Source organism: Megalobrama amblycephala, linkage group LG18 (genome assembly GCF_018812025.1).
Source record: "Megalobrama amblycephala isolate DHTTF-2021 linkage group LG18, ASM1881202v1, whole genome shotgun sequence".
NCBI classification, from domain to species: Eukaryota; Metazoa; Chordata; class Actinopteri; order Cypriniformes; family Xenocyprididae; genus Megalobrama; species Megalobrama amblycephala.
In genome coordinates this window covers 36886310-36902924 of record NC_063061.1, presented here as the reverse complement: position 1 = coordinate 36902924, position 16615 = coordinate 36886310, and the positions used below count along the sequence as shown (strand labels likewise).

Below are 16615 nucleotides of genomic sequence, written 5' to 3'. Positions count from 1 at the left end.
GTCCACTAATATAGTCCACTTGAAGGACTGTTTAATAATAATTTGAAACTTAGCAAACTGTCAGCTCTAGTTGTAATGAAAATGAAAATATCTTGAGCTCTGTCATGAAAACTAGCATGTATAAAACTCAATTAAATAATTTAATAATCAAGTAAAAATGAATGTATCCCTGTATGATATTACGCTATAGCCACATTGAGAAGTGGATGGATGGAAGATTCAGCTGTGGGCGCCATCTTCTGGTCAGACGAGAATTCATTCAGCTCGCCACATGACTTTCACAGTGCATTATGGGTATTCTGTAGCCGTTGAGTGTACATCGGTTGTACTCTTGTTATTGTGGTGCGTTGTGGGACTGAATGAGTGCACTCAGTAACGTCAACTGTGGTTTCGGACACCACTACAAATCATATAGTGCCCTATTTAAGGGTATAGGGGGCGATTTTGGACATAGCCCAAGTGTGCCGCACAAGTCCTGAAAAGTGAAGCCAAAACGTTTACTCGCCCCCAGGTGGCTGGATGCAGTATAGCTCATAAACCCCACCCTCTCCATGTAATCTAATGGGACACGGGACAAACAAAACAATCAAATTACACTTCAAATAATTTTTTTCCAAAAATGGTTTCTGTCATTTTAGGTACTTTTTTATCACGCTGATGTAAATTCAAGCGTTCGTTTTTTTAAATAAGTTCAGGTTTGTTTAGTTATTTGATGCTATAAAAACGTCATGATTGACAGCTGAGATTGACAGCTTCTCTGAAGTAGTCAGTGAGGCTTTAACAGATTTCTTTCGGGATTTTCGGGAGGAGATTGGACCTTCAACTTTAATTTCTACATTAAAGAAAGATTTCTAAATTTCTCCATAACTGTTTATTTCACTCCGACATAATGAGTTGCATATTGCATTGTTTGTCCCTGACAATAAAAAACTAGCTTTGATCATAAAACTAAGCCTTTAAATCTTACTAAGACATATTATCAGGCAAGTGACAGTTATGTGCTTTTTTGTAATTGGTCTGTTAAACTGTAATAAAGATCACATTGAATTACATTACAAGAATTTAATCTTACTTTTTGTCCAACTGCACCAAAATAACTTTTTTTTTAGCTCAGTTTGGGCCTCTGGATAAAACCGAGGTGTTTTTTTCCTTTTCGAATGAGCTCCATATTCTCACTATATCAGACTACAGGAGTCTGATGTGTCAAATATGATACTCAACACTTTTTTTGTCTAAAGGTTCAATAAACTGTTTGCCTGTTTGTTTCCTCAGGTGATCGTAGCATCCATCAGTTTCATGGAGGCCATGTTGCTAATGTACCTCAGCTACAAGGTGAGCTTGTGCATATATATGAAGCGTGAAATATGAATGTTGATTGATTTTCACTATCACAGACCTGAATATCTAGCTCCTGCATTTTCCTTTGACACAGCAGTATAAAGACACAACTATTGGTTCCTGATGTTCATTCCTGTGTGCATGTGTTTTTCCAGGGTAATATATGGGAGCAGATATTTCAGGTGTCCTTTCTGTTGGAGATGCTAAATACTGTCCCGTTCATCATAACGGTAAGATGCATCTTCAGAACTAAATCCCAAACTCCTCACCACAACTGATAATGTAATCTGACCTCTTTCTGTGTGTCAGATCTTCTGGCCTCCACTCAGAAACCTGTTTATCCCAGTGTTCCTCAACTGCTGGCTGGCCAAGTGTGCCCTGGAGAGCATGATAGTGAGTGTTAACCATTGCCAAATAAACCCACACCAGTTTCTGTTCGCTGCTTTTTGAAAACCAGGCAATATGTGTGTGTGTTACAGAATGATCTGCACCGGGCGATTCAAAGAACACACTCGGCCATGTTCAACCAGGTTCTCATTCTTATCTGCACTCTTTTATGTCTCGTTTTCACCGGGTAAGGATCATTTTATTCTTGTTTAGGGTTGGGCGATATATCCAAAAATTGATATCATTGTATACTTTCTGGGAGGCGGGTGCCCTAACAAGGACTCTACAGTCCACAGTCTCTAGTGCGCATCTTGAAAAAAAATAGCAAAAAATTTGGTCAATAACTATCTAAATCTATATACACATTTTTATGGAAAAGTGTTCAAAAAACTACCAAAAAAAATGTAAAGCTTATGAGCTCTGTGTAAATTGAAATTTGTCAAAAACACTTGTAATTAAACACTTTTTAAAGGATTAGTCCACTTTTAAATAAACTTTTCCTGATAATTTACTCACCCCCATGTCATCCAAGATGTTCATGTCTTTCTTTCTTCAGTCGAAAAGAAATTAAGGTTTTTGAGGAAAACATTCCAGGATTTTTCTCCTTATAGTGGATTTCAACGGCTACCAACAGGTTGAAGGTCCAATTTGCAGTTTCAGTGCAGCTTCAAAGGGCTTTAAAGGTACAATTTGTAGGACCTGCCACTAGAGGGCGCACTACCAAAACAATAACAATCGCATGGTTTGATGACGCTAAGAAGGTGCGTGGAATGATGGGATTTGTTGTCTTCTACCCAAACGCTGACGGCCATCAATCAGACGGAAAGATAAATCATGGATTTAACGGATGAGGTAAAGTTTTATAAATGTATAAACTATGGATCAGACGCGTCCTCGCACGGGTCTAGAGATGCGATGCCCCACGTTTGGTGTGTATGTCCCATAATACTAATCGTGTTGATCGTTATAATGGCATACGTTTTCTGTAAAGATACGAATCAAAACAACTCACCTGTCGAGTAAAACACAAGCGAGATCGGCATCTCTTTCTAGGTGAAGTTTGTCGCGAAGCTCTCTCCATCTAGAAAATGCAACACCGATATTGATCCTCGCTCTTTCTCTCCTCGTCCCAAACTCTTCTTGGGTCGTTTGGTTGGCCCGTACGCTTACGTTTACGGGAGCTGTCCTTGTCGACAGAACCAGCGGCAGATGGCAAACAGTAATTATGTTCCATAAATAAGTAACACAATCCACCATAAAACGTGCAAGAAGTAAATAAGGAACTGCTTGAAGCAAGCTAGTGGTTTGCTGGACGCTAGACACTACTTCCGCTTTTGTCCACAACACTGTTGTCATGTGGTTTCTACGTCAGTAAAGGCGGTAACCAAGGGTAACTGACGTCATTGACAGGCGACTGCACTGCCCCGTGTCACTGTTTAGAATGGGAATTTTCTCATGATTTACAAGTAGTTGAAAACATTGGAGATATTGTTAGTAATCAGCTGGACAAAATATATAACACTAGCCTAGTGGTTTTTGGATATTTTACTGCGAATATCTTACAAATTGTACCTTTAAACGATACCAGACGAGGAATAAGGGTCTTATCTAGCGAAACGATTGGTCATTTTCGAAAAAAAATACAACAGTTCTACGCCTTTCCTATTCTACTTATGGAATGAACGTGGCACCAGTTTCGTTTTTTCCGTAAGTTGAATAGGAAAGGTGTAGGACGTTCAGCATAAGCGTTTTGAAGAATGCGGAAACGGGAAGTACGTTCAAGGTGATATTTTGTGTTTATAAAGCATAAATGGTTGTATTTTTTTTTTTTTTTCCGAAAATGGCTGATGGTTTCGCTAGATTAGACTCTTATTCCTCGTCTGGTATCGTATAAAGCCCTTTGAAGCTGCACTGAAACTGAAATTTTGACCTTCAACCATCTGGAGGCCAGTGAAGTCCACTATATGGAGAAAAATCCTGGAATGTTTTCCTCAAAAACCTTAATTTCTTTTCGACTGAAGAAAGACATGAACATCTTGGATGACATGGGGGTGAGAAAATTATCAGGAAAAGTTTATTTAAAAGTGGACTATTCCTTTAAATCTGCTCAGCTTCATTTTTAAAATCCAGATAAGAAATAAAACTTCTCTAGTTTAAAAACAAACAAGCATTTTTAAACCTCTCGATTCACCGATTTCATGTTATTGGAGACTTTTTCAAGTCAAGATTGTCATTTTATTGTTAAGATTATTTTATTAAGTTATTTTTTATTGTATCTGATTTTTTTTATTTTTTTTATTAAATGCCATTTTATTGACAATATTACTTTTGGTATTGTTTTTTAAATTGTATTTGTTAAACTTTTTATTAATAATTACATTTTTTATTTTTTAAAACAATTTATTCCTAATTTATTTACTGTTTCTTACATCATTTTATAGTCAAGATTATTTTGTTATTTTTTATTATGTTTAGTTTAATTTATTATTTTTTTTATTAAAATTTGAGTTTTATTTAAATTTTAAATATTTTGAGAATTTATTTACTCAATTTTATAGCTAGCAGCAGTGACTAATCAACAACCAGCCACTCTCTACCATGCATCTTGCACAACTGCAATATAAACAATATTTTATTACTTTAACTGGTATATATCGCCCACCTCTGCAGCTGATCTTTCTTCTTCTCTATCTCTCATCACCTTCACTAAAGTCTTTTGTGTCTCTTTCAGCACATGTGGTATCCAGCATTTAGAACGTGCTGGTAGGAAGAGTCTATCTCTCTTTAACGCTTTGTATTTTTGCATCGTGACCTTCTCTACGGTGGGCTTCGGCGATGTGACGCCACAGATTTGGCCGTCTCAGCTGCTGGTGGTGGTGATGATCTGTGTGGCCCTGGTGGTGCTGCCTCTACAGGTCACCACTATGAACACAGCCAATGATCTTTCTAAGTATCATATGGCTTTTTATTCATTGTCTGTCTCTCCTCCTCTCCTCTGGCTATAGTTCGAGGAGCTGATCTATCTGTGGATGGAAAGGCAGAAATCTGGGGGAAACTACAGCAGACATCGGGCTCAGACGGAGAGACACGTGGTCTTATGTGTCAGCACTCTCAAAATCGATCTGCTCATGGACTTTCTTAATGAATTCTACGCTCACCCACACACACAGGTGTGCATGTTTATGTGTGTGTTTAATAGGTTTAGAATTACTTATCTGTCCATTGTATGTGATGTTTACAGTATTTTGTTCTGGTATGATGACATGTTGCGATTGTGCATGTTTAGGATTACTACGTGGTCATCTTGTGTCCATGTGAGGTGGATGTCCAGGTGAGGAGGATTTTGCAGATTCCGCTGTGGTCACAGAGAGTCATATACCTTCAAGGCTCCGCCCTCAAAAACCAGGATTTACTGAGAGCCAAGTGAGTGACAGCCTCACTGACCAATCACAGCATCTGCTTATGCATAGGCGGATTTGCATATAATGTCATTTATTTTTCATAGGGCTGTAACAACAAATGAACAAAATGCATTAAGTGCTGAATAATAGTTCAGTTTGCACCCTTGTATTGCAACTTGTATTTTAAGCCTTTTTCCACACAATTTATACCACTTTTTTGTTTTATATAGCACAGTTTGCACATTATTTAAAGGCAAGCATTGGAGAAGATTTGGAATAACAAAAAAATTTGCTTCTGTTCTGTGATTGTTAATCCCCCTCTGTGATTGGTCGCTTTTGTTCTATAGAATGGATGATGCGGAAGCATGTTTCATTCTTAGCAGCAGGAATGAAGCTGATCGCATGGCGGCAGTGAGTGTTCAGACAAATCAATAACTTTTTATTTTATTATTCACATGTATTGATAAAGGTACACACATCAATATTTTCTAGATTAAAAAATATCTCTAATCATCTAGAATACCTAGACTATTATCTGTAATTTATCTGTCAGTTATTGACTTGTTTTTTTTTTCTCTAATATATTTATTGATTTTTACTAATTGTCACAAACTGAATATATAATAAAGCAATCCAGAAGCAGATTTAACCAAACAACACATAAAGAAAAACAGAAGAAAATATGATAGATAGATAGATAGATAGATAGATAGATAGATAGATAGATAGATAGATAGATAGATAGATAGATAGATAGATGCACACAACATTAATCAACAATAACTAAATAATAATTTAACAACATTACAGTACAGTCAGACAGTGTCATTTATTTTACACATTGAATCCAGTCAGTTTATCCAATTTAAATACACAGTTCATAAACAGATAATGACAGTTATTGATTTATTGACAGGATCACCAGACTATCCTGAGGGCCTGGGCTGTGAAAGACTTCGCTCCAAACTGCCCTCTTTACGTCCAGATTCTCAAACCCGAAAACAAGTTCCATGTCAAATTTGCAGGTACTAATTTGGCTCTTTTCACTTCCTTTTTGGTTTCAGGTTCCTTTAGGTTATTGCTCACTCTTTCTGTATTATGTATTCTTCTCAGTTTCATTCTCAGTATTTCTTGAAGCCCTTAGACGACTCACTTTTGTAACCCCGGTCATCTTGCCTCTGAGCAGCATGTCCGTTTATTTCCACAGATCACGTTGTGTGTGAAGAAGAGTTTAAATACGCCATGTTGGCTCTGAATTGTCTGTGTCCGGCCACCTCTACGCTGATCACTTTACTGGTCCACACATCTCGCGGACAGTGAGTCGCAACTCTCTTAAGTTTTTAAAGGTGAAGTGTGTTATTGCTGTACTAATAGCGCCACCACATGGAATTGAAAAATATTGACTGTTTTCAAACAGGTTTCCCAAACACTCCATGTTTTTTGGATACTATTATGCACTGTAAATCCGAATAAGTTGGCCAAAAAAAAAAAAAGAGGTAATTAATTTTTTAAGTTAAAGGTGCAATATGTAAGAATTTTGCATTAAAATACTAGGCCAGTGTTATATATTTTGTTCACTTGAGTACTTACAATATCCCAAATGTTTACATCTATTTGTAAATCGTGAGAAAATTGCCATTTTAACCAAGGCTCTGGGACGTGTGAGGAGTCGCCTGTCAATTGCGTCATACCCGCGTTACCCTCGGTTTCTGTTTTATTTTGTAGAAACCATGGAAACACCAAAGACGCTTTAATATATTACATGTTTTAATAGACAAGGGAACAACTGTTTGGATATATTTATAGACAGAAAACTAATTATTGTTATATAGCTCAACACATTTAGTCTTATTGTTTAAATCTAATTTTCTTGATTTTTCGTGAGTACCATGCTTTACCATGCCTCAGAGAAAAACACTATTTTGTGAAGTAGCTAACATAGCATAATCAGATGCAGCTTTATTTTTAGTGACAGTAATACAGCATTTTCTCCATCATACAATACGTTTTAAAATTAATTGCATGCCATTTATCAACACAAACCATCCAACATTTAATATGATATTCTAAAATCGATCTATCTTACTGCAGTGTGTAACAGTGTCTCACAGCATCCGCCGAGCGAACGCACAGAGTAATGTTATAACATCATTTTCAATACACTCAAATGTATCTAATATGATAAACAGAGCTGCGTTACCTCAAATTCATGACCGGAAAAGCGGAAGCGGTGCCGGTGACTGTGTCATAATAAAAGTTCCGCTGCTCGTGAGGCGTGTGTTGCGCAATCGCTCCAGCTCCTCGTTCAGCTCCCACAACACTCGGTCCTGCTCTGCTTCATACTACAGTAATGTTAATAATCGCATCCATGAACATGATTTCTTCCCGAGTCCAATCCTGATTATTTCCACTGGCTGTGAAGTGAAGACCACATATCCCAAGATTCCGCACTCAAACTTGGCATCATCAAGCTATGCCTTTGTTTTAAATAGGCCTCTAGCGACCTCTAGTGGACAGAAAATATTACATATTGCACCCTTAAGAAATTCAAAGTTTAAGTAAGCAGAACTGGCAGATTTTTATTTTCATACATTTTAATTGCTCTTGACTTGAAATATTTGAGTACGCTAACTTGTACATTTAACTTAAAATCTTCTAATCTCAACTTAAATATTTGTATTTATTATTAAATATTTTTATTTTATAACATGTTAAAACCCTTTTAGAGAGGGGCAGCAGTCTCCGGAGCAGTGGCAGAGGATGTACGGCCGTTGTTCGGGTAATGAGGTGTATCATATTCGCCTGGGTGACAGTATGTTCTTCAGAGAGTACAACAGCAAAAGCTTTACCTACGCTGCCTTTCACGCTCACAAGAAGTAGGTTTACACACTATTTAAAACATATAAAATGTGTTTAAAATGTTTAATGGCAGGCTATTTGTTTGTAGGTACGGTGTGTGTATGATCGGCGTGAAGAGAGAAGATAACAAAAGCATCTTGTTGAATCCTGGACCACGCCACATCATGTCTACCAGCGACACCTGCTACTACATCAACATCACGAAGGAGGAAAACTCCGCCTTCATCTTCAGACAGGAAGAAGATCAGGGAAAGGGGAGGGGCCACTGTGACATTTTAAACAGCCCGTCTGGCCTACCTGTTCATAGTATTATTGCTAGCATGGGTGAGCGAGAATGCATAGAAGACAGACGGGAAGTTGTCAGAGGGTCTGTTTATAACAGTTTGATTGTTTGCAGGAACGGTTGCCATGGATTTCCAAAACACCAGTCCCACTGAGAGCAGCGTCAAACTGGCCCCGCCCCCAGAAAACGAACAAGGAAGTCGACGCCCAAGCATAGCGCCTGTTCTGGAGATCGCTGACTCCGCCTCCTTACTGCCATGTGATCTGCTCAGTGACCAATCAGAGGATGAGGCGGGACACTCAGATGAAGATGTAACAGCTAATGAGTGAGTTAAAGGTGCAGTAAGCGATTTCTGAGGAACGCTGTTGATATTTGAAATCAGCAAATCAAACACGCCCCTACCCAAAGGATCACACCCCTGTTTTGATAGCTCCGCCCACAAATTCACAAACACACTATGCAACATAGGCACCACCCCCATTATGAGTGTATACGCCCTTACTGCTTATTGGCTACAAGTGTTTTGGTGCTAGGTCCGATTCATTTTCAACAGCGTTTCTCTGAAATTGCTTACTGTACCTTTAAGTCTGTATGAATGTTTTCTGTCTTTCTTTTTCTTAATTCAAACAACACCAATCATTATTATTATACTTTTAAATTTACAGTTAAGTATACAATATACATCAATATAATAGAGTTGTACAAAGTATTTGTACAAACTCAACTGAGTTTTGTGGTTTGTTTCAACATCACAAACAAAATATATATTTTTAATGAAAATAATTTATGAAGCTTTGTGGGGCTTTTTTGAGTTTGACAGCTGCCGGTGACTGTCTGCTCTCAAATAATAGTATTTTATATAATTATTTTATAGTCATGTTGATATATAATCACATCATTTTTGACAAAATTGTGCAGCCCTACAAACAAACACAGCAAACCTGGAATTTTTTTAAAATCACAATCACAGTTTTTTATCTGAAAAACCTCAATTAGCTTTTTTTCCCCCCCAAATCGTGTAGCCCTATATATAAGAGCATGTGGACATTTATAAAAAAATCTCCTTTTGTGTTCTACTGGGAAAAAAAATAAGTATCAAATGATATGAGTCTATTTATGACTAAACTATGAACAAAACCTGGTGTATTTTTAATGTTATTTTCCTCAGATTTGTGAAAGGATATCCTCCAAATTCTCCATACATTGGGAGCTCCCCGACTCTTTGCCATCTCTTACCCCAGAAAGCCCCTTTCTGCTGTTTACGGCTTGACCAGGTGAGCACCAGCTTCCACAAGGTACGAATGTCTTCAAAATATTGTATTTGCACAATATGCTTTACATTAGATCACATAAGCATGTCATATATGTCTCACATTTTCTATTATAGGGCTGTGAGCATGTTACCTTTGAAGACGCAAAAGCATATGGCTTCAAAAACAAGCTCATCATCGTTTCCGCTGAGACGGCTGGAAATGGTCTTTACAACTTCATAGTGCCTTTAAGAGCCTATTACAGACCCAGAAGGGAACTCAACCCTATAGTGCTGCTGTTGGACAACCTGTAAGCACATACACACACAAAGCAACACATTCTCATTCACCTCGCGTGTGTTTCATTAGCCTTATGAATGTTTTTCTGCTTCCTGCAGACCCGATGACCACTTCCTTGAGGCCATATCCTGCTTCCCAATGGTGTATTATATGGGTGGCACCATTGACAAGTATAGTTAAACAAAAAAACCTTCTCTTTGGCTAGGACTGCATGATTTGTGATGATTTTTCTAATAAAAATGTGATTATGTCAGCGCTGATAGCCTAGTGGTTAGCGCACTACATATGGCGTAATTGCACCTCCGACTGACCTGGGTTTAAATCTGATTCGAGGTCCTTTGCTGGTCCCGTCCCTCTCTCAACCCTATGCTTTCCTGTCAATCTCCACTGTCCTGTTTGTTAAAGCACATAAAGACTCCCCCCAAAAAATGTGATTACAATTTTACAATTTTTAATGTTTAAGTTTGCTGTTCTTATTTGTAGGGCTATACAATTTGGCCAAAGATTTTGTGATTATATATAAATATGACTATAAAATAATAATAATAATAATTATTATTATTATTTATATAGCATTTTATATTGCATTGCATTAAGAGTTTTATATCATTTATATTGCATTTTTATATTATTTATATTGCATTTTTATATTATTTATATTGCATTTTTATATTGAATTGCATTGGGATTTTTATATTATTTATATTGCATTTTTATATTATTTATATTGCATTTTTATATTGAATTGCATTGGGATTTTTATATTATTTATATTGCATTTTTATATTATTTATATTGTATTTTTATATTGAATTGCATTGGGATTTTTTATATTGCATTGCATTTAATTAGTGAATACTGAATAATAATAATAGTAATAATAATAACAATTATTATTATTACTATAACTAAATAAAATATTAAACAAAAATAATAAATATTACTATTCACCATAATATTTCACTGTAAAAAAAGAGTGTTAAAGAAAAATAATATAATAAGTTTCAGCACATATATTTATTTAATTAAATCACAGCCTTTGCAATCGTGATTTCGATTTATTTCAATCAATCATGCATCCCTATCTTTGATAGCAAATTCAAATATATCCCTCTAGACATGGATGAACTGATTGGATGTGTGTGTGATTGACAGTTTGGACAGCCTATTGCAGTGTGGCGTTCTGTATGCTGATAATCTAGTGGTGGTGGACAAAGAAAGCACTATGAGTGCAGAGGAAGACTATATGGCTGACGCTAAAACTATCGTCAATGTGCAGACCATGTTCAGGTGAGACTAGATCCAGTCTGTGAATAGAAAATGACATAATTTGTATTACAGAATTTGTGTTGCTCAAACAGTAGAGCATGGTACTATCATCACCAAGGTCATGGGTTCAATTCCCATGGAATGCATGAACTAATAAAATGTTTACCTTGAATGCAATGTAAGTCGCTTTGGATAAAAGCATCTGTTAAATGTAAATAATCTCATAATTGTCTCGTTTTCTCTCTCTCTGTCTCTTCAGGTTGTTTCCAAGTCTCAGTATAATCACAGAACTGACTCACCCGTCAAACATGAGATTCATGCAGTTCAGAGCGAAGGACTGTTACTCCCTCGCCCTGTCCAAACTAGAGAAGGTGAGAGATGGAGAGAGGAGAGTACATTTATATGTGCATTTAATTACTGGATACTGTAGTTTTGTAGTTTGATATATCGCTAAATGTGTGTGTTTGATCGACAGAAGGAACGTGACAAAGGCTCGAATCTCGCCTTTATGTTCCGTCTTCCATTTGCTGCTGGTCGAGTCTTTAGCATCAGTATGCTGGACACACTCCTGTACCAGGTAAATGTGTGTGTGTGTGTGTACCTTTAATAATAAATAAATTAAATAAATTGAATTATACACAAATGTTTGGTTTATCCCTAATAAATTCAGCCACAGCGCCCTCTTGTGCTCAGGAATTGAACATTACAATTACAAATAGTAACTTGCATTTACTTTAAATTCTTGGAGACTTGAGGTGCATTCCTGGTAGAAGTTTGGGGTTGATACAATTTCCATTTAAAAAAAAAAAAAAGAAAAAAAAAAGAAGTCTCTTATATTCATAAAGGCTGCATTTATTTGATCAAATCAGTAATATTATGAAATATTTTTACAGTTAAAATAACTGTTTCCTATTTTAATATAAATGTAATTTATTCCTGTGATGCAAAGCTTTTGTTTAATGGTAATTTTGGGTCTGTTTTGTATGTGAGTGCTTTGTGAAGGACTACATGATCCCAATAGCCAGATTACTGCTGGGATTGGACACCACACCTGGATCAGGGTACCTGTGTGCTGTGAGTGCAACACATTTATGTGTTTAGATGTGAGTTATAATGTTTTACACTGATCTGTCATTGTTTGGTTATGATCATGTCCCTGTGTGTGTAGATGCATGTATGCGAGGCTGACCTCTGGATCCGCACATACGGGAGACTCTTCCAGAAGTTCTGCTCGTCTAGTTCAGAGATTCCCATCGGAATTTACCGCACAGAATCACACGCACCCCCTGAGGTATCTACCTATCTATCTATCTATCTATCTATCTATCTATCTATCTATCTATCTATCTATCTATCTATCTATCTATCTGTCTGTCTGTCTGTCTGTCTATCTATCTATCTATCTATCTATCTATCTGTCTGTCTGTCTGTCTATCTATCTATCTATCTATCTATCTATCTATCTATCTGTCTGTCTGTCTGTATCTCTCTGACCTCTGCCTCCAGTTTCAAGGTTCAGTCAGCAACGAGGGGTTAAACGACACCAGGGAGAAGGGGGAGGAGTCAAAGATCCTCACCCGGAGCTCCTCCAGCAGTGACCAATCGGACCACCCGCTCCTGAGAAAGAAGAGCATGTACTGGACGAGGCGTCTCAGTAGGCGGAGCGTGAAGAGGAGTGACTCCTCCCTCAGCTCCATTCAGCAGCGTCTGGGCGTGCTACGGCGCTCGGAAAGGGAGGAGCTTACGGAACTGGTCAGGAACCGCATGCAGCACTTGGGTCTTCACACAGCTGGATACAGTAAACCACGTCCTTTACCTCATTAATAATATAAATATGTATAATGTTTATTTTTAAAGTCAGCTTGAAACTGAAGTTGTCATAGTTTTTTCTTCCCTATTGTGACGTATATCTGAATGAAACAGCATCCCGAACAAGAAAAAATGTAGAGTGGGACTTGATTTTGACCATGGGGAATTGATTGGATGGTTGTGATTTGCTATTGGTCGACCTCATGTGAGTGACAGGTTGTCCCGCCCTCCCGCCAGTATGCATGTCATCAGAAAAGAGATGTTTCTGCAAGAGGGAAGCGAAGTTATGTTAATTAAAGTTTATGAGGGTACATGAATTTTTAATAAAATAATAATGTGCACCGATAAATCATTTATAATAAATACTGCAATATTCCATAAAAATGGTCACTTTAAGTGCAGTAATTGAATTCAGTTTGTTGAACATAACTGAGAGATCTATCCAAACCATGTTTATTTTGATATGGTAAAGAGACTGTAACCTAGTCTGGCTATCACCAGACCAAGCTCAATTTAAAATTGAACATTGGTCTGGGGAGTTTGCTATGTATTTCCTACTGCACAATAGGCGTGATCAACGAGCATTATTCACGCAATTGGATAGTCCTTCAACCAGTCAGATCAACGATCCGGTGACGTACTTTGCAGAGCGATGCGAAAACTCCAGACAGGTTTACCGTGTGTCTCAATCAGCCCTAGTTCAGTAGTCAGGGCACTGATCAGGTAATCAGCCACATTCACTTTCATGATATACTGATTCACGACCTAGGGAACTAGGGAGCTGATTGAGACGCAGGGTTAGTTTGTATTGGTTTGTAGCATCCGCGGTTTGCAGAAGCAGCATTGGCATCCAGCGATTTTTGCAGGTTGTGCAAAAAAACATGAAAGTGATCGGTATTTACACCCACTCCAGCAATTTGTTTACTAACTAAAGAAGTCATTCAGCATCGTTGAGAGTTTAAAAGGCGACTCTGATACTGTTCTGGTTCTGTGTAAATGAACGCGGAATATAGCCGCCCTAAACTACTTCATTGTCATGACAACCAAAAAGAATTCCAGTCAGCTCAGGCGGCGCGAGATTCAAGAAGCAGGGAGACGAAACATATAGAGCAAATAATAAAAATATTGTCTACCATCAAGGGGCATTGAAGTAAAAGAGTCCTGTACTCACATCGTGAAGCAAACCACCAAAATAACAGCAGAGAATCATTGTGTGTCATTAATCGCTGTTTGTAATCTTCCTATGAAGAGACTGTTGGATCAACGCTCTGCTACATTTCTCTCAGATAAGGTAAATGCTTAACACAATTGGCGTCACTGTGATTGTGCATTGTTATATTGAAGAGACGGGTAGATCAGATAGAGTTTGAAAACTGCTTGCCGTCGCTTCTCTATCGTCATCGTGTTATACCCGCCAATAGCGAGCAAGGTGGATAAGCCAGTCTGTGATTGGTTCCCGCAAAAGTGTAACATCGCAGCAAAAATGAATGCACGGGTTTCCAGACTGAGTTGCAGAGCGAAATCAAATCGCCGGCAGATCAGGCTGGGTTTACCCAGACTAACTGTAACCACCATAAACCCTCCCTTTTCACAAATTCCTGATGGATAAAATCAAGTCCTGTCCTAAATTTCTCTCGTATCATGTTTCACTTGAAAATTGATGTCAAATTATGGAAGTAAAAAGGGTTGTGAACACTGATTTATGTATAATCAAAATTTATGTATAAATCAACTCTGTTCAGAGTACATTTGGTCCCTCTCTAAATAGTGTTAAAATAACACTGAAGCAGAGTTAAAGTTAATGAGATAATTAAGCAATTAATTGAGTGATGATTGTGCATTAGTGATGAACACCTGCTGTTAACAAGCAGAATCACTGAAGAAAAGAGAAACTACAACTGACTTCAGTCACAGCCTTAGATAAAATCAACTAAAGATAAAAATCGTTAAATCTCTGAAGATTTGATTAAACAACTCCACAAACAGCATTACCAGCTTCACATATTACTAATTCTCAATAAGAACTTCTGTAGACGTGTGACAGAAATAAAGTCAATCTGGTTAGTAATAACTTTTAATCAGATCTTGATAGATTTAATGATTTTTATCTTCAGTTGATTTCATCTAAGGCTGTGACTGAAGTCAGTTGTAGTTTCTCTTTTCTTCAGTGGTTCTGCTTGTTAACAGCAGGTGTTCATCACTAATGCACAATCATCACTCAATTAATTGCTTAATTATCTCATTAACTTTAACTCTGCTTCAGTGTTATTTTAACACTATTTAGAGAGGGACCAAATGTACTCTGAGCAGAGTTGATTTAACTCTGGGGATTTTACTGTGAAGAAACTTTTTTTGAAAACTGTTTTGTCAGAAATTATATTTCTAGATAATAATTTTGATCCTAAGTATCCTGTCATTTCTTTATTCCTCTTTTTTATTCTATCTTTCATCTCATATAGAAGATGTCACAAATCTAACAGCCAGTGATGTGATGAACAGAGTTAATTTGGGGTATTTGCAAGGTAAACTCCTTTCACTGTACTGATGGGACAGGACTTTTTGGGGGAAAAGATGAAGAACAGCATCTGAAAAGTTTTAATGAACAGTATTCCCATTATTACTGCCACTGATGATAATAAACGTATTATCTGAATTGTATTACATACTACATAGCACATAACAAATTGTAGTACCTTACCTTGTGGCAAAAAGTTTTTTTTGTGTGTGTGTGTGTAGTTGTACTTCATCTTTCCCTGTGGAACTTTGTTTAACCACACCCTTATTGTTTGAGTGACAGATGTATCCACCAATCTCTGTTGCAGATGAGTTGAATGACCAGCAGAACTCCATCTCTTATGTGCTCATAAACCCCGCCCCCGACACACTGCTGCAGCTCAATGATGTTGTGTATGTAGCACATCCTGACAGCACACACACACAGACACAGGCATGCACACATACCATTAAAATCATCATTTAAATGCATTTTATGCAAGTAGTCTGTTATACTGTTTCTTTCTTCGGTTGAACACAAAAGAAGATATTTTGAAGAATGTTCATGGTATCCATTGACTTGCATAGTAGAAAAAAATACTATGGAAGTCAATGGGGTCCATCAACTGTTTGGTTACCAACCTTCTTCAAAATATCTTCTTTTGTGTTCAGCAGAAGAAAGAAACTCATACAGACTTGAAACAACATTATTTGGTCCCTTCATGCATCTGTTATTCTCAAGGATGCCACCCAAAAGTCACCAAAATGTAGGTTGTTCCAGGTTTTACTATTTTTATGGGAACATTTGGTCATATTTATTGTGTGTTTGTGTGTGTGGGTCAGGTTTAAGCAAATTTGTGGTGACATTTGGCCCTCATAAAGGCAGCAAATCCTGATGCACACATAAGCTTTTCTCATATATATGCACACACACAAACAAGTCACATTATCAGAGTAAAACCTCAAACACGAATCACTCAAAGTGCTCATTGTGTTCTGCAGGTTCCTGATCCGTCCGGATCCACTGGCTCATGTACCCGAAGCGCCGCCTGCACAGAACCGCCGGTGCCGGTCCATGACTGACACACCAGAACTCAACTAGATTTAAAGGGTTAGTTAATCTGAAAATGAAAATTATCCCATGATTCACTCACCCTCAAGCCATCCTCCTTCTTTTAGACAAACACAATCAGAGATATATTTAAAAATATCCTGGCTCTTCCAAG

At 37.4% G+C, this 16615-nt stretch overlaps 1 protein-coding gene across 8 annotated transcripts in view; it reads left to right on the top strand.

Annotated features, from left to right (window-relative positions):
• Window positions 1-16615, top strand: part of kcnt1a (potassium sodium-activated channel subfamily T member 1a) — a 27303-nt gene extending 10688 nt beyond the window's left edge. For 2 of the 8 annotated variants that reach the window (XM_048166780.1, XM_048166783.1), the window contains 25 exons: window positions 1273-1332; window positions 1494-1568; window positions 1648-1731; window positions 1818-1912; window positions 4457-4640; window positions 4731-4895; window positions 5012-5148; window positions 5474-5537; window positions 6043-6151; window positions 6334-6442; window positions 7853-8002; window positions 8074-8309; window positions 8383-8593; window positions 9437-9542; window positions 9656-9828; window positions 9917-9988; window positions 10974-11108; window positions 11347-11458; window positions 11563-11664; window positions 12078-12161; window positions 12256-12378; window positions 12594-12885; window positions 15356-15418; window positions 15719-15803; window positions 16392-16615. In XM_048166780.1, the coding sequence (XP_048022737.1) occupies window positions 1273-1332; window positions 1494-1568; window positions 1648-1731; window positions 1818-1912; window positions 4457-4640; window positions 4731-4895; window positions 5012-5148; window positions 5474-5537; window positions 6043-6151; window positions 6334-6442; window positions 7853-8002; window positions 8074-8309; window positions 8383-8593; window positions 9437-9542; window positions 9656-9828; window positions 9917-9988; window positions 10974-11108; window positions 11347-11458; window positions 11563-11664; window positions 12078-12161; window positions 12256-12378; window positions 12594-12885; window positions 15356-15418; window positions 15719-15803; window positions 16392-16491 (3126 nt within the window). In that variant the 3' untranslated portion in view covers window positions 16492-16615. Of the gene's footprint in view, window positions 1-1272; window positions 1333-1493; window positions 1569-1647; window positions 1732-1817; window positions 1913-4456; window positions 4641-4730; window positions 4896-5011; window positions 5149-5473; window positions 5538-6042; window positions 6152-6312; window positions 6443-7852; window positions 8003-8073; window positions 8310-8382; window positions 8594-9436; window positions 9564-9655; window positions 9829-9916; window positions 9989-10973; window positions 11109-11346; window positions 11459-11562; window positions 11665-12077; window positions 12162-12255; window positions 12379-12593; window positions 12886-15355; window positions 15419-15718; window positions 15804-16391 lie in introns of all 8 variants that reach the window. The other 6 variants (XM_048166775.1, XM_048166781.1, XM_048166779.1 and 3 more) reach the window with 5 other exon arrangements.